This window comes from Acyrthosiphon pisum, chromosome A2 (genome assembly GCF_005508785.2).
Source record: "Acyrthosiphon pisum isolate AL4f chromosome A2, pea_aphid_22Mar2018_4r6ur, whole genome shotgun sequence".
NCBI lineage: Eukaryota > Metazoa > Arthropoda > Insecta > Hemiptera > Aphididae > Acyrthosiphon > Acyrthosiphon pisum.
Genome location: NC_042495.1, coordinates 96278170 through 96306099, shown reverse-complemented (window position 1 = coordinate 96306099; position 27930 = coordinate 96278170). Strand labels below are relative to the sequence as shown.

Sequence of the window (27930 nt, the reverse complement as noted above, 5' to 3'; positions counted from 1 at the left end):
ACACTATACTAATTATAGTTTAAAATACCCGAGTCCCGAATTCGAATACTGATATCTGTCATATTAAAATTTATAGCCAACTAGGTATACAATAATAAATATGAAAATCAACAAGTCTTTACAAAATAAATAATTACCCCTATGGGCTGAAAGTAGAGAACAATGACTGGGTTCTGGCAATCTGGCCTCTGGGTTGAGATAATTATAATTTCATATTATATTAGTTATTACTTATTATAACTTATAAGTGTATACAGTTCAGTTAATTTTGAGGATTTCATGTTTCGTGTTAAAAGCCGGGTAAAATTTTTTGCGGGTTTCGGGTTTCGTGTTAAAAACCGGGTAAAATTGTTTGCGGGTTTCGGGTTTCGTGTTAAAAACCGGGTAAAATTTTTTGCGGGTTTCGGGTTCCGTGTTAAAAACCGGGTAAATTTTTTTGCGGGTTTCGGGTTTCGTGTTAAAAACCGGGTACAATTTTTTGCGGGTTTCGGGTTTCGTGTTAAAACCGATAAAATTTTTTTGCGTGTAACCCGGGTTTTACAACCCGGGTTGAAACCCGTTTTGACTCCCTGGTTTACGAGTAGAGAATAATTAGTTATTGTATTGCACAAAATTACTCGATAATTTATGTTCCCGGGACCCCTGTATAAAAAAAATATGTACGATTCAGTTAACAAATAATTTAAAATTAAAGATCATGTTATATTCTGTAACTTATTATAGCCGTCTAAAATGTATAACTTTTAGTACTTAAGTACTTAATAGTTAATATTTATAACTTTATAGCCTTTCGTAGGTATACTTTTGCAGTTCTGCCGATTCTATAGTAAGTTGATCATTATATTGATTTATACATAAACTCGTACATGTTTTTTTTCGAATCATTTAAAGGAAAACAATCGCAGTTGACTAATTTCTTGTCGCATTGACACAGACTGTTATAATATAACGCTAACATAAGCTCATTATATATTTCTTGTTAACACCGCAGATAATGTAATTTAAATCTTTTTATTATAAAAAATAAATTTTATTGCTTTTCTGGTGAAAAAAAAAGATTAAAAAAAATTTCCGAGTTATTAAACACACTATTTGAGTCAATAAAAAAATATCATACATAATAATATTATAAATGTACGGAGGTCGAGGAACTCGAACACATGAGTTCGATGAGGTATAGGAAATAAATAGCATGTACAAACGTAGTAATCAACAATATAATTTTGACTCGACCGTTGGCACTGTGACAGGTTTCTTTATGGCATTTCGGTTTTACGACGTACCGTATAATACTGGACGCGGAAATCCCGAAAATCCATATAAGACATTATATCCCGTCGCTTTTACGTATTTTCAGGCAATCATCGGTTGCCGGACGTGAACAGGAAACCAAGGACCCATTTACAAATGGTAAGTAGCGTAGTGTTGTTACAATAATATTATATATAGGTACTCGTATTATACATACATACCTATGTACGCATCGTGTATACGAATGCATTACTTCTATTACGTCAGGTGCGAGAAAAAACGAAATAAAATCGAGGATTATCGCGTGTAATGCGTGTGTACCTACAATAATTTCTTATCGGCGCGGCGGCGACCGTATATAGACTTCCGAGACGCGGACTGACGTGTTAAACGGGTGGCGGGAGGGGTGGATGATGCCGAGGGTGAGGAGTGGAAGAAAATTGATAAATCTAAATATTACGCGCTCAGCTATACATGTATTAAGATACTCGCGTATGGCCGGGGACACACTTGTTGTACCTATACGTTTTAACACACTTAACCGCCGATCAGCTGACTCGGGACAATGATAAGCGCGTGTCCAAACCAGTTTCACGCGTACATAAGTATATATAATTACAAGTATATATTATAATATGTATTATAGCCGCTTCCATCTGACCTACAAAACTCCTGCGTGCATTTTGTTTATGCTTTATAGCCATGCAATATACAGTACACACACACAAACACTAAGTCACTAACCCACCTATATACATTTCTGGGCTCCGTTTTGAAGGTTAAACGGCCGCCGTGGAGAAGTTTACATATTATTCGATTAACGACCCACCTGACCTCCAACTGGAGCCACCGACGACGACGACGTGTCCGAGATACGCGGGATATAGGTGGTAGCCTATATATTATTATATTAATGTGTAGTAGCCTGTTTAGGTATCCGAAAGAAAGCTAACCGCGTAAATCGTGTGCTTACGTACTGTGATATCGTATTCCTATATTATCATTGACAGTGGTCTGTGATATTATTACTATTATAATTATTGTCATCGACAGGCTCACCTAAAATATAGGTATAATGTCGTGTGCGGTGTGCAGTCCGACTTCGTTAATAATACCGCAGTTTACACATTGTGCGGAACAAAATGCGAACGCTGTTCCTATCTGAATTACGAATGTGCAATAACGGAAATCACTAAACGACCTGTCCCAATATGAGTGTTTATGACACGTATAAAGTGTTACATTATACTTCTGCGAGCACGTATTTATATATATATATGTCTTGACAATATTCTCGTTTCCTTCCTAAATACATTATAGGTATACACCCGCACGATGCAGTTAGAATTCGGAACCGATCGTTTTCCGAACGGTTATACTGCGGCAGATTTAGGGCAAACGGTCGCTATCGTAATTTTATATCCGATGTATAATTTCACCGAAAACAAAAATAAAATATGAATGAATTTATACATATTATGTCCAAGATAGTAATACGCTAACATGCGTTGTAAGGATGCGTTCATTATCGGAAAAAATATGCGTAACTAATATTGTCTAAATAGTTAATTAGTATAAATCGTTTCACTTAAAAATACAATTACTCGTTTAAAAATCGTTATGCGTGTTGAGTGTGGGGTAGGTATATGTTTTCTAAACTAAAAATGTTAAATAAATTTTAAAATTTTATTTTAATATGAAACAAAAATTTAAGATATCATCTTTTTTTACTCGGATTTTTCTTGTATTTACCTAATATTAGTAGATTACTGCTACAAACGAGTCATGAGCAAATATATTACGATAAATAATTATTCCAAACAAGTTACATCATAATGATCTTTATACAATGCAAACGGTTTAAAACATATCCTAAAATTATGTGTACACATGGAATCGCGAGAGACGATTAATATAACAATAACAAATGTTAGTACTAATTAGCTATTATTTTAACCAGCCGATAATATATGCAAATCACAAATGTATGCAATTGTCTGCTCTAGTTTATAACACACATTATACGGGTATAGACTATTATTTATAGAACATGGAAGTTGCAGGGAATGCATTCAATTTATATTGTTCGTTATATGGAAACTCTGATTTCCGTCTGTAATATTATTATGTATAGAATTTTTCCGTTATCATAACGAAAAAAATATTTACCCGAACAACCGCTCATTCGTGATTTACCGTAATTGTATATTAAATCAATACACGAGGGTTACCAGGCCGAGTCCTCAAAATGCATGTGATGTCGTGATTATTATTTATTGCCCATTGATTTGTTATTGTTTATATAGGTGTACAGTTACAAGCGGTTAAGTTCAGGAAACCATATACCTACCTATGCTATTAAATAAAACTGACCTACCAAAACGGTCAATGTCAAGTGTACATATTTTATGTTAATTTGTTATGCACGTATGTAGTAATGTTTATATATAGGTAGTAACAAATATAGCATTTTATACAAACTCTCAAATTAATAGGAACCTATATAATATTATAATTATTATATAAACATTATATACATAATATACTATATCCATTATAATATTTATTATTTGTATTTATTTTTGTTACGTACATCAAACGGTATAAACATTAACTATATAATATTTTAATGTTGAAACTTGAAATGTGCGAAAGTTGTTCTTTAAAATTTAAAAAATATTTATTTACATTTTTTTTTCTTTTCAAACGCACGCGTTATTGTTTGTTTATGACACAAAAAGTTTAAATTTACGTAGCACAGTCAATCGATAAAATTAAAATTACGTTATAATAATCCTTATAAGTAGGCACACGGAACGGTTAAAAAAAAACAATAATAATAATAATAATAATAAAAATAATAATAGTGGGTGCTGCCATACGATTATGTTGTCGGTGTCCGTGTCGGTCTACAATATAGCGTGGAGAAACAGTGTGCTGTGAACTGTACCAGCGGATAGACCGGTTCTCGTGTTCGTATGAAAAATAAAATAGTAAAATCGCGTATCCGTTTGTGAATAAAAAATATTTCTTATTTTTGAAGATATTTAAAATAAAATTGTGCTTGTACCACCTACTTCTTAGTGTAAATAATATACAAATGGATATTCCAGACGACCGGATAATGCAATATAATATACGTTATAATACATAAATAAAGTAAGTAACAACATTTTGAAAAAAGTATAGTTCCTACTATCTACCTACTTACTTAATTTTAACCTACTAAAAATCAACATATCTCGTAAATAATATATAGTAATTTATAATATTAGACTTATTATTATATATTCACATTTTTTAAAAATACATATGATTAGGTAATCATTAAGGATTTTTTAGGAAAATGTTTTGAGTGACAATGATTGAGTACTCAAACATTTTTAAAAGTATACTGAAATATTTTTAAACGACAGAACTGTAATTATTTAATGCTCACTTAAATGCATTAAGTACAAAAATGTTTGGTTAATATTATAACGTTATTGGCAGTTTTTTTATAATAACAAAAAAGTTAATTTTTAATATTTTAGTACCTATGGTTATTTTTATAATTACTATATCAGCTTTTAAAGTAATACATTTTTACTTGAGACTATACCGAGTTAATATTTTGTAATCTTCACTGTATACAATTCATAATTTCAATTTGCCATTTTTTTATTTTTTTGAAAATATTTGAGCTTTTTAATACTTTTTAAAAGTTTTGACAATATATTATATTATATATTTTTAATTAAACCATATATACATTTATATAGTATTATAATTTATAATTTTGAATATTATTTTATATTAAAATAAAAAACTAAAAAGTGCATTGTAGTTCGACTAGTTCGTCTTAAATAACAGATCTATTTAAAAGCCATATGAAACATTAGTAAGTTAATATAGTAAACTATATAGCAAGTCTTATTACTCAATTACTGATTAGATTTAAATTCATATATGCATCAATCGTATAATGTGTATACCTACTGTATAGTGTATACTGTATAGGAATATACTAGTATGGGATATTAGGATGTAATTGTTTACACCTATATTATATTATGTAGAATGTAATTTTTAAATTCCTTGGATTACTATAACATATTTTCTTTCTAAATTAATACTCATTTCCTTCTTATTAAATGCGTATTTGTTTAATACTAATAATTTCAAAACTTATTGCAATAATTTGCCCACCATTAAAGTCAGAGTAAACACAATTTAAAGTTGTTATTATAAAACCTAGACAATATTATGTAGATTGTAAGTATAGGTTTTTAAATAAAAATAATTCGTATTTGATATTGTTTGTTATTATTACAATCATATATCAATCATATTGTTATCTCGACTACGCCATTATTTGAGATAAATACTGACATTATAATAAGTTTACCGTTATTTTTGATTATAAAAATTGCGAATTTGGGTTAAAGATTCTGAAAAGGCCAATGGAACTATTCGTTTTAAGATTATTTTCTATGGACACTTTTCTACGTATAAAACATTTTCAAAAAGTTTCCTGCAGCTCCTTCATATATAGATTGGACATTTTTTCATATATTAAATTGTTCAGGATTTTACAAGAAAATTTCAGAAAAAATATAAATAGCAAACGTTTTTAACAAAATCTTCACCATTTTGGATATTTTGAATTCCATTCAAAATTGTCTTCAATGATTCATCATTGCTTTCAAAAATATATAAAGATACACGTCCCAGTGGCCTGACCTTCTCTCGTGGTATCAGAACTTTTTATGTTTGTATCATTAAATTAATTATTGTTTATATTTAAAAACTAGTAACAATTAAGTTATTCATGAATTAGTTTTTATCAGACCAGCATATTACATGTACTATTATAGAATACAAATTCTAAGAACCATATTATATACCTATTATAAATAATATTATGCATACAATAATACAATGCATATTGACATATTATTGTATATCTATACATAAAGTGTACACAAATATATGCTCATTGTTCAATAAATGTGTACTATAATATTTGTACTAACATTGTTTTAAATTATAATTGATAAAAAAATATGTATTTCATGAATAAATATTTAAAGAAAAATAATAATTAAATTATTATTTTTTATAATATATTTAATAAGTAACAAATGTACTGAATACTATAGTAATTATTTAAAAAATACAATCTATGAATCTGTTTTTTTTTTTAAGTTTAAGTAATTAGAACAAAATATAAAATAAGGAAATATAATATTAAATTACAGCTTAGGTAGGTATACGCATAAGCATAACATGAAATGACACTATTTGACACCATATACGTTTGCATTTTGTATACAAAATAAATTGCATTAATAATAACTGCATTTATATTTACAATTTTTTTATTTCGATCGTGCTTCTTGTGTCAACTTTAACAATTTTTATCGCGCTGAAGTTTAAAATAGATTATATGCTATCACTGGGACCAAAACTGCTTTGATGTCTGTGGTTAGACGAGATTCTTAACTTAACAATAAATAATGTACCTAGACAACATTTTTAGTAGCCAAATAACACCAATTGTCACGTTTCGCGTGGAAACCTGCGACTTCATCTTTGCAGCCATTAACAGAACAAGAGAGAGAGAAAGAGAGAGATATACACACAGAGAGAGAACAATAATTGTCAATTTTGTCACGGATAACCTTGGTATTTATTTTTATGCGGTCCACATCATTGTAGTCTGCTTCTCGTCTCAGAAAAAAAGGATCTTTTCTCTGCGTTTATAATGCGAAAACAATATTAGCTAATGTGAAAATCATGCACGAAAACTTCCTTATATAATTGTAACGGTAATAATTTAAGTCCGTTATACTGGTCGTATTAGGTAAACGTTTATAAATATATTCGATTTTAGAAGACCATAAATGACAATACTCTAAGTATAGTGTGCTAATTTTTTGTAATAATTGTAGATACCTAATATTATATTTATTTAATATAATAGCTGTTTATAAAATGGTATTTAATTAAAAATGGAACTATATCTTGTCTTGAATTCTATAGTATGGGATCCTCGCCATAAAGTCTTGAGTACCTACATAGTACTTATATTACAAAAAGAAACACTTTGGAATTTGATGTAGAAAAAAAACACTCATAACAAATCAAATTCTGTTTTGAATTATTTGAAAAAAAAACTAAACTCAACTAAAGCATTAACATAAGACATATTAGGTATAGCTAGTAGAAAAAAGTAGTATTTTGTTTCCATCCATATCTGACGATTCTAACGAATAATATACACTGTAAGAGAATTTTTTTTATATAGAACCTATTGCATTCTTTTAATCCTTAATTATCTCATGTAATGCAATTTATGAAGTACCAACAGAATATATATAAAGATACAGGAGTATAGAATGAAAAGATCAATACAATAATAAAATGAATACTTCATTCGAGCGAAAAAAGTGTATAAACTTAAAACTATTAATAGCAAAATCAAATATTCTTAATAATATTATAGGCTATAGACTACCTATAGCTTTATAAAAAATTATAGATTTATTTTTACTTATATATCATACTTCTAGATTATTTAAACATTAAGCTTTATTTTCTTTGAATAAAATTATATAAATTAAAATATATAATTATTCTAGTCATAAAATACACATGATATAATATGCTAATATCGACTTGGAATCAGAGATCATTTCCGAAAATATTACCCAGATAATAATTTTACACTGCTACCAGCTAGCTATATAGTTAGGTTTATTTCACTAAAAACGCATGTATAATTGCAATTTTCTTAATACATTTGTCTAGACCGAGGAATTTTCTTTTTATATACATTTTAGTAAAACTTTTAATTTTAATTGATAGAAACTTTTGTAAATCAAGTAGGTATAAAATTGCATACCTATTAATAATTAATTATAATTATTTAAAGTTTAAACAATATACCTTATGTACTATACACTGCAGTATAAAAGTGATAATAAACAATAATTAATTTTTTTGTAAGTTTAACCTTACCCTTCCCGAATTCCCAAATATACTTAACTTAACCACTAGGTACATTATAATTATACATTATTATTGTATGATATTTATAAGGCTTGGGGACTCCCTGGAGGTAGAAAAAATAATACAATCAGCCTCACCATAAAAAGTAAAAACATAAAGGTTCTCGGCGCCACAACATCATCAGCTATATTTCATTCATTACCGTACCCATACGGTTTGCATATGGTGCAACGATATTTGGAGCTAAAGCCATTAATTATTATTATTTATAAGTTTAGCTACTTTAATAACCTATACGTAATAACTCAAAATCGAATTTCACTTTTATTCCGAACAAAAGAATAATCATTATTACGCGTATCGCTATATATAGTTTAAAAACCTCCTGAATTATACAAACGAGTGTTAGAACACTTTTAATATAAGGTATTATACTCAAAATACGTTTGGATAAATAATTTAAGACCTTATATGGATACAATTGTTTTGCGGCGGTCCAGTGACCTATAACCTCAAAATATTTCCCACTGGTCGTGCTGAAGCTGTAGCTGAGGTCGTTGCGCCTTGGGTCATATGGGTACGTTTGATTTAACTTGATACAATGATACTTTTATAATTTTTTTTTTTTTTTAATACTCCTAAACACCTATTAATTAATATTAAAATATAATTAGTTTAGCGGTACAGCCGAGTAGACGATCGAAGAGCTCGAACTATGTGTACTAAGTACCTAGATACTGGAAATCATCTTATATTACCTACAAGATGATATAAATATATGATAACAATATCATGTATATAATCGTGGAACGTGTAATACAATTTATTGCAATTTTGTAATCATATAAAAACAGACCGAGATAAAAATCCTAATAGGTATGATCTGGTGTCAAACGAACCTTTTAAAAATTTAGAAGAATTTAATTATTATTTAAATTAAGTATTTAAATAATAAGAAGACACGACGTCGTCACATTATATATACGCGCGCTTCGATATCGGAAAAAGTAGTTTAAATACATATTATAGGTATACCAGTTACATACCTATATTAGGTATACATTAACTATATACCTATACATACAATATAACTATTAAGTACCGTAGGTAGTACAGACAAATATCTAGAATTTGAAAATATGGTACCTATTTAAGCATATAATTTAAAAATATCAAAAATCAGAATTTGAATAAATTTATTATTAAATAAGAAAGAAATGGGGGTTAGCATGCACTTAGTGAATTACTCTGTATAATACTACAACGTTATTCCATAAAAATTATTCTGAATTAATCAAGTCGCATTTCGAATACCCTGAGTAAGGCTACACGTAACAATGACTGCATGAATCGCGTCTTGGTTTTTTTTAAATTTATTATTCAAATCAAATCGAGAGATTACATTTTTATTTTATTTTAAAGTGTATATACTATGTCACCGAGCTTTCGCTAACCAGCACTCGATGATTATCGAGCTACTCAACTCCTTCAAGGAGGTTATAAATCATACAAAATATGGTAGGAAAGTCTAAATTCTATAATGTTAGGTTTACCGGCAAACAAAAGCTAATGAACTGAAAAATTATATAAAAATATAGTTCAGACATTCTACTGACATCAGTTTCACAGCCAACTAGGCAACTTGTAGTTTTCATTATATACTTTTACACAAAATTAATTTTTATGTCATTCTGAATCTTAAAGTATTTATATATCTATAATATATACAGCTACCTATATAGTTAACTAAATCATTAATATATTTTACCTTTCACGTTAAACTAAAATGTTTGAAAATAAAGTTTTGCTCATTTTGTTTTTAAAAACGTTTAATACGACTTTCATATTATTATTTATTAAAAATATACTATTTATTTTTAGCCTGACGTATAGGGCAAAATGTACGATTGTCTCGATTTTCGTAGATATCGTTATAAACGTCACATAGTTTTTAATTTATTTGGGAATTCGATATTTTCTACTCAATTGGTTCAAGGCTATATATGTAGCATACAGCATACTAGATATTTTATACCACATAAATTACAATTAAATATTGTATGTATGAAAAAACGATCTCGGTCATAAATGTATACATTTATATACGTATAGTGTATTGTGTATATACTAGGTATATACTATATTATACACCACAGTTAGATTAGGTGCGTAGAGGCAAATCAGGGAGACGGATACACTTTTTTGCTTTTTATAACACAGTCAATTTTACTTGGATTATGACTCAATAGTACATAATATATAACTAGTGTCTAAGGATTTTCTAACCTTTCAAATGTATGTCTTAATAGTTTTATGTTCATGTGCAACATAATACATTTACCTACTACCTATATAATTTTAAAAGACGTTTTTAAATCATTAGTAAAACTGTCAAGTGCGTTTTGTTTTTCTTTCCAAATATCAATTGTTGCTACTTCACATTATATTTAACTTTACAAATGACGTATATTTATTTTTGCGAAAATAAAATAATTTTAAAAATCCTAAACAATAGAAACAAAGTATAATATTCTACATTAACATTACCATTTATCAAGGACGCTGTTACTCGTTTTGTGGTTTTGTTCTATCAAATTATAGTTACTGTTAAATAATACATAATAATATAGGCTCTAACTTCTAAGTTAGTCGATCGTAAATGAGATAATAACAAAAAAAAAGGATAGACCGATAAACTTCATTATACATTGTTTTGTTCTCTTTTGTTCATTGCCCATTGGTCATTACATTCATATAGCGAAAAAGTGCATGTACTCGAATAAAACTTGTTTCGTTTGTATTGCGCATTGCATGGGTTTCACTGACTATATGATTACTTTTTTTTTAATCAAAAGTATAGTCAACTACATTATAATATGCAATATGCTCATTGTAGTTCGAGTTCTTTGTCGAGTAAAAAGCATTTCTAGTAAATATAGTTAAATACCAAAATAGTTAGATTTTAAAACGGACCTAAAATTATTTTTTTTAAGCTGTAAAGTTATTACAAGTTATCATTATTTAAAATAATAATAACAATAATAATAATATATAGGTAATAAGAAATAGGTTTTAGAATATTGTTATTCTTAAGCTTAATTTAAATGGCTCCAGATATTTAAAATTAAAAAATATGATGAATACCTACTTTAATGGGGGAGAATAATTGATTATCCCTTTATTGGTATTTTCTGCATAGAATCTTGTATCTTTCAATCTAGTATTAAATGAGTGTACTTTAAATTTAATTTTGTTAAGATGATCTGGACAATCTAAATTATGATTAGTAAGATAATATAAAAAATATAAGAATATTCAATTGTCTTATATGTTTTAAATATCTATCCTAACCTGACATAAAATGTTGTCATACAATAACGCCGAAATCTCTGAAAATCGCACTTATAAAATAAATATTAAATATCGTAGAAAATTATTTTGTACTGATTCTAATTGATGGGTTTCGAAGACAGAATCGTTGTACCAAATTAGTGAAGCATATTCAAAGCGAGAACGTACTAATGAGAAGTAAACTGTTAGAACTTTTGTATGTTAGAATAAATACGATGTGAAAAGTTTTTAGAAAAATTCAATCAATTATTCGATTCTATATTCTATGTTATTAAGTATATGAACCATCTAAACATAAACACATGGTATTTTAACTAATTGTTATTATATGATGAGTAAACAGCATATTATAGAATACCTAACTCGAATTTCTCCTCAATATTTTATAAAATTAACTTTACGTTATGTGATGATAATAAAAATAATAACGTTATTAAGTGTTTTTAACGTGGTTTTTGATTTGTTTTAAATTATAATAATATATTGGTATATTTTGTAGGTATAGGTAGGTGCCGCGTATTTTAATAGGCTAACATTTGTAAAACCATTAGATAAAGAATTTTCTATTTTCTGTCAGTTTACAGATAATTTTTTTACCTTATTCTCGATTAATTTAAAACAACCTTCAAAACACTCTATTTGTTTTAAAATACCAAAGATTATTATAGCCTATAGTAGGTATATACCTACTTAACAATTATAGAATATCGCCATATCGGTGACTAACCCGGTCCAGGTAGATTGTAATAGCCAATATAGGTATAGTTTAAGCAGTTGTCATTTACTTTTTTTAAATTAAAAAAACTTCACGCATTATTGTTGGGATTGAATTTAGTTTTAAAACAATCCATTTTACATAGTATACTGTAAAGTGTGAACACTGTGCAGAAATCGTTATTTGTACCTACCACATTGAATTTAACATTGTTTATAGAGTACTAGAGTAGGTATAGATATATTATTATACTATTACCCTATGACCTAGGTATGTAGTATGTACGTATATTATATGACCTATATTTCACGTACAAAAATTATGTGAAACAACATATTATATAATCTCGTGTAATCTTAAATCTTTGCTATTTATGTAATTTAAAATACAAACGATTTTGTATGTGCAGTTATGCGTTATGCGTATTGTGAATATTATAAACAACAAACAAATTCTTCTTCATTGATAATTCATCAATCAATATTCTATACACAGTATAGTTATAATTTATCATTCGCTTTCCCTGTGAACTAAGACCATAACATAATACTATCTGCCGTGCTCTGAATAATTATTATCCTTATCTCGAAAGTGCCAATTTCGGCTCAATCGACGAAGAATTGTTAATGTGAATTTTTACTCGTTCCTGTATAAATTAAATAAAATACATATTATTTTTTTTTTTTTTACTTATTTAAATTTGAATGTAATGTCTTGTTGTTGTAAACAAATTTGCTCGTAGTTTAAACAAATAAAACATGAATAATTTATGAAAATATTAAATTACAGTAGGTAGCTAAGTAGTCAGTAAGTAGATATTTTGTATATTTATAACAAATTACACTACGCATTGTTGTATAAATAAAACAACCTTATATTTTTACTAAACATTTTAATTAGGTATTCATAAATTGTTAGTTAATAGGTTTTAATATTTAAATCTTAAAAACTGAAATACTTAGTCAATTATTACATAACACTATAACAGTTATTGTAGTAAATTGACTAATTCAAGAAAAAAATATTAATATCCAACACTAGTCACAACACATTTTTTTTGTAGATAGTTATATACTTTGATACTGAAACCCCAATATGATAATTAGTTAATTACCTCCCAGTTATCAGTTATCAGTAATCACCAATTATTTATTATTAATAGAGAAGATAAAGTCATAATGTGTTAATAAAATAAATGTTAAGATATTAAAAATTCTTATCTGGGATAATTTCGTCAAGAAAATAATTAAAACTAATTATTACAATTCTTAAAATAATATATTTTCTAAAATAAATGTATTATATTTAAAAAATCAACTAAATTGTACGTTAAAATAATTTAGACATGAGTATAACTATGATATTATGATGGGTCATAAATGTTCATGTTTAAAATGACACGTGGTTTTTTTCAATTTGTTCCGTTAGATTTACTACAAAAATATTATCAGGTTCATGTTTGTAAATTATAAATATAATTTAATTTGTTGTAAACTCAAAGATGGTTTTATCGTACAAAAATATACATAAATAAAACTATATTCATGTATTTATAATTTATATTGCTGCATAATTTAGAGTTAGACAAAACTAAACATATTTAAATATTAACTAGGTACCTTCTAAATTATTTATCGATTATTAATTATTATATTTTAAATTATAGTTATCATTAATTAATAAAAAAAAAAAATTGTACCAAACTACCGATGCCTAATAATGATATAATAATGTATCAATTATTATAGGTATATTTGAATAGATTTTCAAACCATGAGTTTGAATACACTTTTGTAGATAACTATGGACAAATAATGTAATAAATTAAGATTAAAAATATGATCTACTAAGCCAGTAACGTATCATCATTTATTTATTCCAGTTGGGAAATATCAAGAGCTGTTTGGACCTTTTGGAGACACTGGGTGTAGCTTTGGATGGTATTACGGCCCATGATGTCAAGGAAGGTAACTTGAAAGCCATACTGGGTTTATTCTTCGCTCTTTCAAAGTACAAACAGAAACAGAAACAACAACAGAAATCTGAGGGTCCCAAGTCCAGAATACCTACAGATATGAAGCAATCAAGGTAATGTTAAACGAAACTTGAGTGATTAATTGTGTTAGAACGAATAATAGAGTATATAATAATATAATATATATAAGATGTTTAGAAGAGTGGGGGGAAAAATGAAAATAAATTACGTCATTGTGGATGTAGCAAGGGCGTGGACCCTTCATCCCTTTTTACCCCAACAGACGGTGTTCAGTTCCAATGGGGAATTCGAACAGTGCGCGTCGCAATCAGTCCAGGAGTGTCCCGACGTCTCCTGAACTTAGATTAAGGTTCCGGTTAAAATCACCTTATTATATTATTATTACAATGGACAATAGTCGGCGTTTTGAATGTTTTGATATGCGCTATTTTCTTTATATACGCGCATGTACACACTATTTTAGATGAAGTTATTGTTAATTTATATTTTCTATTGTTGTATAGGCTTCCTGGACCCACCCTACACTCAGGTAGTATTACGAGTATACCGACCCCGTTCGCTCAGAGATTTCATCAATTGCAAAATACACCTGCCGTCAACAGTGAGTATACCTGTACCTACCTGCCACGCTCAATGTACATTTGAGTGGGACGTGGGAACTTTTATTCAGTTTTATTGTCATATAATAGTACCAACTTACCAATTACCATATTTAATACACACATGATATTTATAAATACAATATATTTAGATGCATAGGTCCATTAAATACTAATTTTATCAATTTTATTCTGTGGGATAAATATTTGTAGAACATTTTTAACATAATAATTTAATATATACTACTAGGTATACCTATACTATGATACCAATATACCATATCGTTCACGCATAAAAATATTGAAGTCTCTTCATAGTGTAAATAATGTAATATATACAATAAGTACACAGGATTACAGGAAATTCGTATATTTACTCACTTAGTAATATATACTTATTTTTTGTTACTAACTTTTGTTTGAAACCCTAACATTATTTTTTTTTAGTTAATTGTGTGATCTGTCCGTTAAATTAAGTATTTAATAATTAATAGAACCCGATAGTAATTGTTTTATAAATTGATGTTAGTAAACTAGTTAAGTATGAAGTAGGTACCTAATCCTACCTATATGTATTGTCATAGGTACCTAATACAACTTAATATACTTACCTATCTGTTAAAATGTTCTTAAGTTACCTACCCATATATTATTATTTTGCCTTCTGTAGTTCTGTGTCCATATACTTACCTATATTATTACTTATCAACTCGAGAAAATTTGTTGAAATCTGCCATCGATTTTCATCGATGTTTACATTTACTATTTGTCTATTTAACTTGTATTTTTATTTTTATTTTAAATAAGAATATCTCGAAAAGTTGGAATATAAAAATTCTTATGGAGTATCATATAATTTTTTAATGGTTCATTAGTACTTTAGTAGATACTAAGTAGGTATAGGTGTTCAATAGAGAAACTCATTAAAGATCGTAGTCCTATTTATATTCTGAAGACGGAAAAAAAATATATATTTTAAAGGTAAAATTTAACGTCGAACAAGTATAATATTATCTTAACTACCTACCTAACGTTTTATTAGTGTCCATTGCCCGTCTAAAAGATCCTCTACACACGCGGAACAATTTGTTTTTATTTTAGAATACTTATAATAGTCTTATATACAACTATACAAGTAATTTTCGCTATCCGCCAATCCCACATACACATTTTAATTTAAAATTCATTATTTTATATTATATTTTATTGTAACGTGTTCTAAATTCATCTTGATAAAATTTTATATTATAATATATTGTTATACATTGTTATACGTACGCTTTAACCGGAAACATATATAAATAAATAACACTTTTGATTGAAAAATATCCACGCATGACATTTTTAAAGTCGAGGTAAGAATAGTATTCATTCCGTGAATTCAAAAGTTTAATAATTCAATAAAAGCGGGAAATACTCAAACACGTTTCAAAATATAATGTTGATTGTACACACAACGTATACATATATTTCAAACTTAACAATATTCCAAAAACAACATATTTAAATACTAATTGAATAAAATTATACCTACAACCCACGTTATGTCATTATGTTTTCTAGTTCACTTTGAAGTTCGAGTCACCCTTTCTTCCATTGTTATATTTCAATGGTAATCATAATTATATTACCCGCCTTCAGTTTAGTCCAGTCGTCCACACCCTTCCCACATTTCCTAGAAGTGACGTCATCCAATGCTTAATATGCCTTACGCCTGTTGCTTTCTTATCACACGTTTCTTTTGCGTTTCCAATTCTTATCAAATGTTTCACTTGAGTTTCCAGTTCTTATCTGTCTTGCCTGTAGGCTGTAGGCTGCAGTCCGTGACATGTGTACCGTACTGGTGTACTACTGTGTCGGCATTGAAGTTGTGCTTGGCCATACTATGTCAATGTTTTAATTTTTATATTTATTAGTAATTATTACCGTCTTTCCTAGAAAAAAAATCACTAACATAATAATAACTTATTATTTTCACGATACTAATGCACAATGTAATATTTTACATTTGTTTTGTATTTTTAATTTAATAAATATATTTCCTACCTCCTATTTTAATACTGATCAATTAATAATATCACAGATTAAATAAAACTTATTTAATCTGTGATAATATTCAAATGGTTTTTTAATGAATATTTTTACATTGAATTATTTTTTATAATTTTTATATTTAATGACAATTTTTATAGGTCCATACACTGGAATCAAATGTACATCAAATAGTAGTTCCAGATCAACTAGTCCCCACACGTTTATACCATCACCAAAAAATATCATTAGGACAACAGTTGCTTCACCTAAAAACACCAAGTAAAAATATAATAAGTCAATAATATTAATTTACTCTTAAATAAATGTTGACTTGTACATTATTATTTTTCAGTCAAAAAAATGGAATGCCTGTTAAAACTAACATCGCTAGCCCATACAGTTCAGCACAAAAAAATAGTGCGTTGTTGGAAAAGTTAAAAGCTTCAAATCAAAAGGAAAAATCCAACAAACAAGGTTATTAATAAATAATACATATTATTATACCTATATTTATATAATATTTTCAACGATAAACCTAATATATTGTACATTTTATGATTTTTAGTAATCAGTAGTACTAAAAGAACTTCTAGCTCGAGTGGTTTTAGTTCTGCTCGTTCAGAACGTAGTGATTCCTCGAATAGTCTTTCAAATGAACCAAAACCAGTGCTTAGGTATGTTAAATTTTCTAAAAATATACATAAAAAAAAAGTTTTTAATAAAGTTTTAATGTATTTGTTATAGCCTAGAAAAAAAAGAAAATTCCATAGAAGTGCCAAAACCAGTATTAAGAAAAAAAATTGTACGACCACCTGTACCATCTGAATCACGCCTTTCTAAAATTAGTATTAAATCATCTACACCTCCCAAATGTGAAAATCAACAAAGGAAAAGTTTTGAGGTAAATATAGAGACATATTTAGGTACTTTGTCAATGGTTTTAATTATTATTATTTTTTAATAGATATTAAATTCAGATAAAGAAGACTTAATTAGTTCATCCACAATGGAATTATCCCAGAGTCAATCTAGACTCAGCGGTACTGGAATTCCAAAACCAGTAGCCACTGTCAAAGGAATGACAAAACCCACACATTGTGTAGCTCCAATGCAACAGATAAATTCAGAACTTAAAAAAGTTGATGACCCATTAGAAAAAAATAATGTAAAACCACTTGATATATGTAATGAACCTAAAAAATCTGAAAATGTAAGTTCTAAAAATAAACTTAAATTACAAGTTAGTTTAATTTAATTTAATAATTTTAGACTTCTAGTTTAATTCTGAATGAATTAAAACATGACAAGCAAAGCTCATTTACAGAAGAAGACGATCCAGCATTAAATGTAAAACCAATGGAACCGTTATTAAGAGGATACAAAAGATCAATTATTGTACCACAACACCGGACTATACCATCAGATTTAGGTATTGGAATGTTATTTCCAATACATAAAAACTATAAATTAATGTTCACCAACTTATCATAATTTTAAAAGTGTACAATAAACTTTAATGTACCTATAATCATATTTTAAAATAAATTTAATTAAACTAAAAAGTATGTATTTTGGAAAACTCACAATAATTATGATATAATATAATATAACAAATAATAATTATTATATGACCCCCAAGATTATAATACACTAATCACTTTTAAAAATAAGTAACTATTGCTTCACCGGTTCATGATACATGTATAATAAAAGTTCTATATCCCAAAGTATAAATATTATTGATAAACGTTGATATACCATAAATTTAACACATCTAATAGTTATAATATTTGTTTGATATAGGAGTAACTCAAAATAACTGTATGAATGGAAATTTTCAAGAAAAACGCATTTCTGCAGATTCTGATTATGGACAACAATCTTCAGGTAAAATTACAATTGATTTATTTCTAATAGAAAGTCATAACTATTGTTGTTATTGTAAGGAAAAAATGAACAATTGATACTAATACTAGTTTTTCTCATAGGTTATGTATCGGACGGTGATGTTCTTCAGTATGATATTCAGTCGCGACAAATTCTAGCTACAGATCCAGGTTACATGTCTGAAGGACCAGCATATAATGATTCAAAGTAAGTATAGAAAAATTAAGACTATTTTCAAAAACAATTGTATTTTATTATTATAATTAAATTCTTATTTTTGTTAATAATTAAGTAATTGACAATTGTTTAATCAAAAGTATTTCTATATGACTATATAGATGAAAGTTATTTTTAAAATACATTAATTAGAAGGATAAATGTAAAAATAAAATATACCTAGTATTAGTATATTGTGTACCTATGGTATTGACTATTGACTCAACTACATAAATGCTTGAACTGTAAAAATTAAACAGCAATAATTGAACAATGTATCAAAATCTAGCGCCCTTTTGTTGTGTACTTGTGTACTATAATATTAAGGTATACCGTATACATTTTATCTTGGTCAAATTAGAGTAAACTTGAGTTTTATAAAAATATAAGATATTATAATATTACTCGCTGCTATAAAAACTATTTAAAATTGAAATTTAAGTACTGAATATATTTTGTTTTCATTTGTATAGTATAGAATGTATACATATTTAAATAAAAATTATATATTCTTTAATTAAAGTGAAGAGTACTATAGCTATAAAGGTATTTAGGTATTTAACTAATGATTAGGGCTACCTAATGACTTATAGTTTTAACATATTTACATTGGATGATTGCATAATGACCATTTTAGTAATCTCTATAAGTGTGTTTCAATTTTAATAATGTATTCAAAATAAAATTTCAAAATGCAAAGCTAATATTTTTAAAATAATTTACAATTTTCATATTAATATTAATTATGGTTTAAAGTACTTTTAAATCATTGTATTACCTTTTTATCAATAGAATATTATAATTTTTTTTATGTAATATTTCATAAATATTAAAACCTACTTAAACTGAAAAAGGTTAGACTATTTCTAAAATTTTACAGTTCTTATTATTATATTTATAAACATATAATAAGAATGACAATAAATACTTTTCATTTAAAAATAATATAATTTTTATTTATAATTAAAAAGTAAATTTTTAATTGTATAACATGCATACAACATTTAACTTTATTTGTAATTTTTAAAAACTAGAAGTCTCTCCTAAATAATGAAAGGGACCCAGATATTAATTTCCTTTGAAAACTTTTTTTTTTTAAATTCCTCCTTCATACACTTATAAATGCATTTTTGACAACATTACTTTAAAAATACTCCAAGACAAATTTCTGTAATCATTTTAATTTTACTTAATACTTCAATTACTATAGTACCAATGATTAGTATTATTGTTATTATACATCAAAAGAACAGAGCAAAGCCTTGGACCTTATACATTTTAATAATTGTAATTAATTAAAAATTTAAAGTATGAGCATTTCTTCTTTTTGGAATCACCAATGATTAATTTTAATATATTATGATTTGCAACTAGTTTTACCCAACTTTTTAATAACCTTAAAACTGATAGTAAATGAATGCATGACTATAAGTTCAGTACATGTAATAATTTATTTTCATTGATCAAATTTGTGAATTATTTTCAAAATTCAATTATAACAAACTGTTTAAAGAAAATAATAACTAATACAAATGTCATAACACTAATACTTAAAGTGAAACAACTATATTACATAATAGAACAAAATATATTGTGTACACTTGTTAAACATAGATTTATTCTGGATATACATTAATTTTTTTTTAATAATTTAAATATGATAATATGCGGACAATGAATTTTCATTAATGGTTGTTTGTAATATCCCATTATATTATGTTTATTTGATATTTTGATCTTAACTATAGTTTGGTATGATGAATTGCAAGATGAAATAATGATGACAATAATAATAAAAAAAAAATAAAAAAACTAGTTCAAAAAATATACTTTAAATGTAGCATTTAGTTACCAAGTATTATAATGCGTTAGAAATTCTTAAGAGTTAGGATACTGTTCAGTGTTTGTACTAGGTAATTATTATATTTCAAAATAAATAAATCCTTTTACAGTTTTAATTCTATAGCAAAAAATCTCAATTTTTATGTGGGTAATATAAGAGAACTATGAGGTTTTGGAATAATTTTTTTATCATTATTTGAAACTTGATATATAGTTTTATAATTTATTAAGTTATCGCAATTCTAAACTCGTACAATTCTGTTGATAGGTATAGTTTTATGATGTAGACAAATTTAGTTTTCCACAATTACTCAGAGTGATTTTTTAGTGGGTTTTAATGCTCATAGTAGAGTGTGTGATGACAGTGAAAAATGACAATACACATTATTACACAGGTAGTGTCCTCTTTATGGTTAATTTTCCACATGTCATTGAGACATCTATAAAATAAGATCGGGTGAATAGCCTTTATAAGTTGGCAATGATTGATTCATTGTTATTTTCATAAATTGATATATGTACTTATAAATAAGACTGAATTTATTGCACTAAAATACATATTATAATATTTTTATGAAATCGCTGTCCAACATTCCAAATTATACAAGATTGCATAAAACCATCCAAAATTAATTTGAATTTAATTCATAAAATAACAGTAATAGTAGAAATAAATAAATAAATATGAATTATAAATAAGAAACAAAATAATAAATTATAGTTCATTAGTTTGGTGTACACTGTACAGTGTGTCCAATAAGTCCCGAATCAAGATTATTATTTCCTTGACAAATCAATATATTATTTAAATGCTGTTTTTTTTTTACAGTAGTAAACTAACAACTATTGAAGATATAATTAAATATCAGAAAAATCAATTTAAAAAAGAAAATTGTTTATGCAGTTTTGTTTTTAAATTTCCAAGATACCCATTTTCTTGACGATATTTTTAAAACCGTTTTAAAAAAAAAATGTATTAAAATTGAATGTAAATTGAACAAATTAAGTTGTTAAATTCGTTAGAATAATACCTAATTATTCTAGCAAAAGGCAAAACACGAATCACATAATTTATCCAATATCGATTGGAAAGTGAACTTTTTTTATAAGTCTGTAAATTATTGATGAAGCTATTCAAAAATATTTTAATTGCAACACATTACAGCTATAGAATAACAGAATTTACCTGTTTCCAAAAATCAAGACATTAGTCTGTTGATATAAAATTGTAGGTACCGTGATTTTAGACAACCTGCAGGATACTCAATAGTTAATTCCATGGCTTTGCAGCTTGTCTGAAACTTTCATTATTTCGGGACTTAGAGAGTAACATTTTACTATGTAATCACTAATCATGTATTGAGAACGTATAAATCATTTTTTAAATGTAAAACAAACAGGTTTCTTTGAAGTAGATTGTCATAAAAAAAAATCCGCGAGATTGAGATTAAATCATGCGAATTTGTGTAATCGTGTTTTGCATACAAAGTCAACAATTTGGTAGATTTTCACTCAATTTCAACTTTTTTAATCTTTTAAAAAAACTGATTAAGAAAATAGCTATCTTGAAAATGTAAAAAACTTATTCCATAAAAATAATTTTTGAATTTTTGAAACAAAAAATTTTAATCTTTTGCCATTGAATTCTTTCCATACTTATAAATGCAAAAAAAAAACCATTTAAATATATTATTTGCCACGGAGGTCAAAGATACAAGGTGATATAAACGAAACTTTTGGAACACTCTGTAGGTACCTATATAATTAGGTAGGCATCGCGGCGCGTGATGCATGTGTTGTCAATCGTAGCTATTTTAGACCACTCAAAATAAATCTACGGTTCTATCTAGCGATGTAAATTTGTATAACATAATTATACAAATGTATAATATCGTATTGTACATGGTATTATACTGCACGATGTGTAGAATTATTGTATACAATGGTGTTAAATCTGTATAAAATTTATTTTTTTCGCTAAGTGGTACAAAAATTGACCCGAAATATAAACTAGATGTACAATATACACCAACATTTTTGAAAAGCGTTTGTAATTTGCCCCAAAAAAGTATTATAGTACCTGTATAATTTACAACATTCTGGACAAGTAAAAAATATGAAATGTAATTTGCAACAGAATTTAAATCGATTTTTCGTGGGTCTAGAATGAAAAGTTTATTAATCGGTTTTATGAAACTGTCCTGGAGAGTAATTTGAGGTTCGAGTTTTCTAATATTTTACTCCTTGAACAACACTTTTTTATACTTGTCTTGGAATTCTAAGACATGAAGCAACATGTATAATTTAATTCACAAAATAATAATAATTTGCCGTACTGGTTAATTTATTTAGTATACAAATTAATTAATTAATTTTACAAAAACAATTATTTGAATTATTACAAATTAACATTGACATTTTATGCATTTTGCTTAATGAACAAATTTTTATTTATATAATTGTATTCATTTTTAATTAGTTATAAGATTCAATTTTCAAACGGGAAATGGACAATGGTTGAGTAATTAAGTTTAAATTTTATATGTAATTTCAAAATAGCATATTTTTTTAATACATGATTTTATTTATGCCGTATAAAATGTGTGTAATACAACAAATTATTATACCATACTTAAATACAACAGTATTATACAATATTTAATACATACGTATAATAAAAAATAAAAAAAAATGCCGCATTTTGACATCACTAGATTTACCTATATAAACCAACAATGTTTTAATATAATGAATTTTTTTTTTCATAACTAAATAATAACTACCTAGTTTAATTGTTTTACTAACAAAAAACCATAAATATGGAAATTTCAGTTGCAAATTTTGTACTTTTGCTACCCCCAAATTACGCTACTGGTACAAGCGTACAACGTGTTTTAGACTTTATTATTTTCAAAATATGGTATTTTTATAAATAAGCAGTAAAATGATTTCCTTAATAAAATTTAAGAGAAATACAAAATATCATAAGTATTTAACATATATTTGACCAAAAAATAATTAAAATTATACAATTGCAATAAAAGAATTCTTTTTAATTGTAGTGAGGATTATTTATCATTAATAACATTATTCTTAAACATAATATATTTATATTGCGTATGTAGGATTTATCGATTTCGAAATTTTAGATGACATTGTGTACATTTCGTTTTTTTGCTTTTCCAATATATTTTATTTTTTTATACTTTTTTTTATGGACAGGACGTGTGCGTGAAAAGGGTGTAATTGAACTCCCTCTTTGAATGAGTCATCTTTCATAAACAGCCCATGCGTAACAAAATTAAATATGTATATAGTATATATTGTATATATAATGATAATAATATGCTGATAAACCATAAACCATAGTAACGTAGGTATATAGTATTAAACAATTATTAACTTATTTAATTAAATAGTATCCTAAACCAGAATTTAATACTGCTTTACTGCCATACAAATGTGAAATGATATAGGTTTAATATGATCAGGTGATAAATAATATTATGTACCATTGTACCTATGACTTAAAAAAATGATTTTTAATAATAAATATATTACAAAATAATGTATTAAGAAAATAAATAGGTAGGTATTCAATTTACCGTAATGAAGCGTATATCGGTTGACTGTAACAATACCGGTTATAATATATTATACACGTGTTTTAAATTCGAATATGAATTTTTGAGTATACTACCAAAGAGTCCGTGGTTAAAAAGTCAACGGTGAAAAGTCTGAAACATAAAAAGTCTGGTACTTATAATCAGGTAAAAGGAAAGGAAAAATACCATGTGATGCACAATCAAACTTCCAATTAGTATTAATATAAATTTTATTGCAACAAAATTATTTGTACTAGGTACCCAACAAAATTAATTTTTTTTAAATATAATTTTTTTGACGACAGTTAGTTAATTAAATAGATAAGTCATAATACTAGAAAAATATTATAATAATTGATATTATATTTTAAATCAAGACAGTTAATTCTCAATTTAATTAAGAAATCATTATAAGGTATATATTATTTTATTTTTATGTAATAATTATTTGGATTTTTTATATAGTTTATGATACTGAGTATATAATTATAATCATTGAATTTTTTTTTAATACATTATTTTAAATATTGTTATGTATATAATATAATATACCGGACTTTTTTGGCTTAGGGCTTATCTACGGCTGACTTTTATGCCTCGGACTTTTTTTCTTAATTCACTATATAGGTTGAAACTTGAAGTTGGACTAATTTTCGATAAAAACATCGCATTTAAATTATAACTTACAAGTCAATGCGCCAATGTCGCGACACTCGCGCGTACTGTAGAAATGTTGTGTGAATAGGTTTGTGGTATAAATAACTTATATAAATTATGTACATAATTTATACATTAAAAATTTCATTGGATATAGAAAATTATAACATACGCTGTTCATGAGAAAAGTCTACATTTATAATAGTATCCAATTTTGCCAAAATTTGAACTTCAAAGTTCAGATATTTAAAAAAAATTGTGAATATATATTTACTTTATACTTTTAATGGTCTAACTACCTGTACGAGGATCTTTGTTGTATGTTTTCAAAACTTTTTGACCAACAAACAACACTATTGCATCAATATAAATAGAAAAAAAACTAAAAAAAACCAAATTCGATTTGAAACTTTTAATTTCATGTTTTATGAAAATGTCAAGTCTATACGCTTATTATTTAGTCCTTTCAAATTACTACAAAAAAACTAAATTGGTATTGTTGAAAACTGGTGTTGCGTAAATACTCTTGTTTCCCCGATGTTTTTGTTTATTATTCTCGATTATTATTAAAAGTCTTAGGATTTTCCTGTTTTTAACACTCTAGTGTCAACTTTGAACTTAATTAAATATTCTACCAGATCCTCAAAATTGAAGATTGAACCATCTGTCAGACTTTATTTCCAAAGATATTTAATTTTATATTTATATTGATTTTCCATAGGTATTAGCATTGATTCTACATAGTATGTATAATAAATGGTATCATCATTTTATTTTTCTATTAATGTATTTACTAATAATTTTACATGTTAGGGTGGGTTAGTTTGAACTAAAAAAAATAACACAAAAATAGCCAAATTATTTTTAAAATTATAACAAATCTAGAAAATACTACCTAATTTAAATATTTGGTGAAAAATTCAAGTCTATGGTTATTAATTATATAATTACAAAAACAATCTATTTTTCGAATTTTTTTGCCGAAGTACCAACTTTATCCAATTTTTTTACCATAAACTACCCTCAAAGTTGAAGCATATTTCTGTTCCTAGTGGACATATCTTTGCAATAACTATAGTCAATAGGTACATAATTCATTGAACCGCTCAGAATCAAAAATCGTTTTTAATTTGTACATTTATTCCCATATGGTAAAATAATGTCAATTGCTATTCAAACAATCAAATTAGAACTTTGGTAGGTATTGTTGTTGAACTTAATTAATTTTCCAAATACATAATCGTATGTAATATAAAGCGTACACACATTATTATAAAAAGTATCTTTTTTTAACAATAGAATAGGATTATTGTTTTAACCTTTGTTTTTCGCTGGTTTTAATTACCTATACGGCTATACGCATAATATATCTGCATAATGCTATAATAATAATATCTAATTTATTACAGTAATTGGTCAAACGTTAACATTTAATAACATTAAATTTTGTTCGCGATCCCGCGGGTGGGATGAATTCCCCTTTAGGCTTCATCGATTATATTTCCTCAGTCCACCCCACCCTTCACCAGACCATGAACAACACCCGCAACCCTTCCCAACGTTGGCGACCGTGTACTTTCCACTACTTGGACACAAATGCAGTGACGACTGACGAACACAGCCGCCGCGCCACACAACAATGTGCCATTCTATCGATCTTTCGTTTTCAATATTATTATGTTAAACATTTTTCAACAATAAAATTGCATACAAAAACGAAAATGCTGCGCTCGGGATATTTTTATCTACAAACGGCACAATGCCTTTTGTGAGCTGAATATTGTAAACAATCCGCCTTCTCTTATTATAGTTGTCGATCCAACACGGTAGATGGCGCACAAAGGTGCCGTCTGAATGAGTGTCGATATACGCAAGAACGGGATTTAACAACTACACACCCCTAAGGCTTAAACCACAGTCCACAGTAGTGGGTAAACAGCCTGCAGTGCTGTTGTAGTTGTAAATCGTTTTGGATTAGTGATCGTCGTCGTTGCGTAGTGTGTTAGATAATATTTAAATGCGCCCACCTACCTACCTATTGGTTATTTTAATTTAACCGCAATTTCCATCTGACTTCGTTTAAATTATATTTTATGGTTGTGATTTTGTTGTACTAGTCAAATACTAAAAATTTACCCCGTAATCGTTCAAAATGTATAAACAATGGTTTAAAGGTAGACTTTTAAATATTGATATATATAGATTATTTTTAAAACACTATTCTAAGTTTTAACTGTGTGTTATAGATCTTTAAGATATCAAAGTTCAATTAATAACAGCAAACAAACTGTACCATTAAATAATCATTTAAAACATGGGTAAGATATTGTTTCTTTCATTTAAAACATATATAATGTATTAGGTACTCATTGACCAGTTTTAAAATAATAGTATAACAAGCTGTATACTAGGTAACATTTTTATTTTAATACCATTTCAAGAAAATTGTTAAAAATTATATTTTATTTGTCTGTATAACTTATCGAGTGTTTTTAGTTAAATTTCAAATAAAATAATAAGCCATTTCATAGGTATAGAAATTATTAAAATTTACACATTTTTTTTTTTTCATTGTTCAATAATATGTTTATTAATTTAAATTAATTATGTATTTAAATTTCATATATTTAATATGGCGTATCATTATATTAATTATTATTTGTTTTACTTTTTTATAATAGAATTATTTCAATCGATGGACTTGATGCAAATATAAATGATTCAAATAGTCAATTGGCAATCAAACAACAAATCAAGGTATAAAGATTACATATTTTTAAGGGG

At 26.8% G+C, this 27930-nt stretch overlaps 1 protein-coding gene across 10 annotated transcripts in view; it reads left to right on the top strand.

Moving 5' to 3' along the window:
• LOC100169531 (protein sickie) overlaps positions 1 to 27930 on the top strand; it is a 70493-nt gene that overhangs the window by 9456 nt on the left and 33107 nt on the right. For 6 of the 10 annotated variants that reach the window (XM_016800420.2, XM_016800417.2, XM_029489021.1 and 3 more), the window contains exons 4-16: positions 1358 to 1410; positions 14193 to 14398; positions 14810 to 14907; positions 17098 to 17218; positions 17292 to 17413; positions 17505 to 17613; positions 17684 to 17840; positions 17904 to 18149; positions 18209 to 18368; positions 18743 to 18826; positions 18928 to 19033; positions 27393 to 27464; positions 27828 to 27903. In XM_016800420.2, the coding sequence (XP_016655909.1) occupies positions 1358 to 1410; positions 14193 to 14398; positions 14810 to 14907; positions 17098 to 17218; positions 17292 to 17413; positions 17505 to 17613; positions 17684 to 17840; positions 17904 to 18149; positions 18209 to 18368; positions 18743 to 18826; positions 18928 to 19033; positions 27393 to 27464; positions 27828 to 27903 (1610 nt within the window). Of the gene's footprint in view, positions 1 to 1357; positions 1411 to 4352; positions 4411 to 14192; positions 14399 to 14809; positions 14908 to 16488; positions 16900 to 17097; positions 17219 to 17291; positions 17414 to 17504; positions 17614 to 17683; positions 17841 to 17903; positions 18150 to 18208; positions 18369 to 18742; positions 18827 to 18927; positions 19034 to 27392; positions 27465 to 27827; positions 27904 to 27930 lie in introns of those variants that run through there. The other 4 variants (XM_029489022.1, XM_016800419.2, XM_029489024.1 and 1 more) reach the window with 4 other exon arrangements.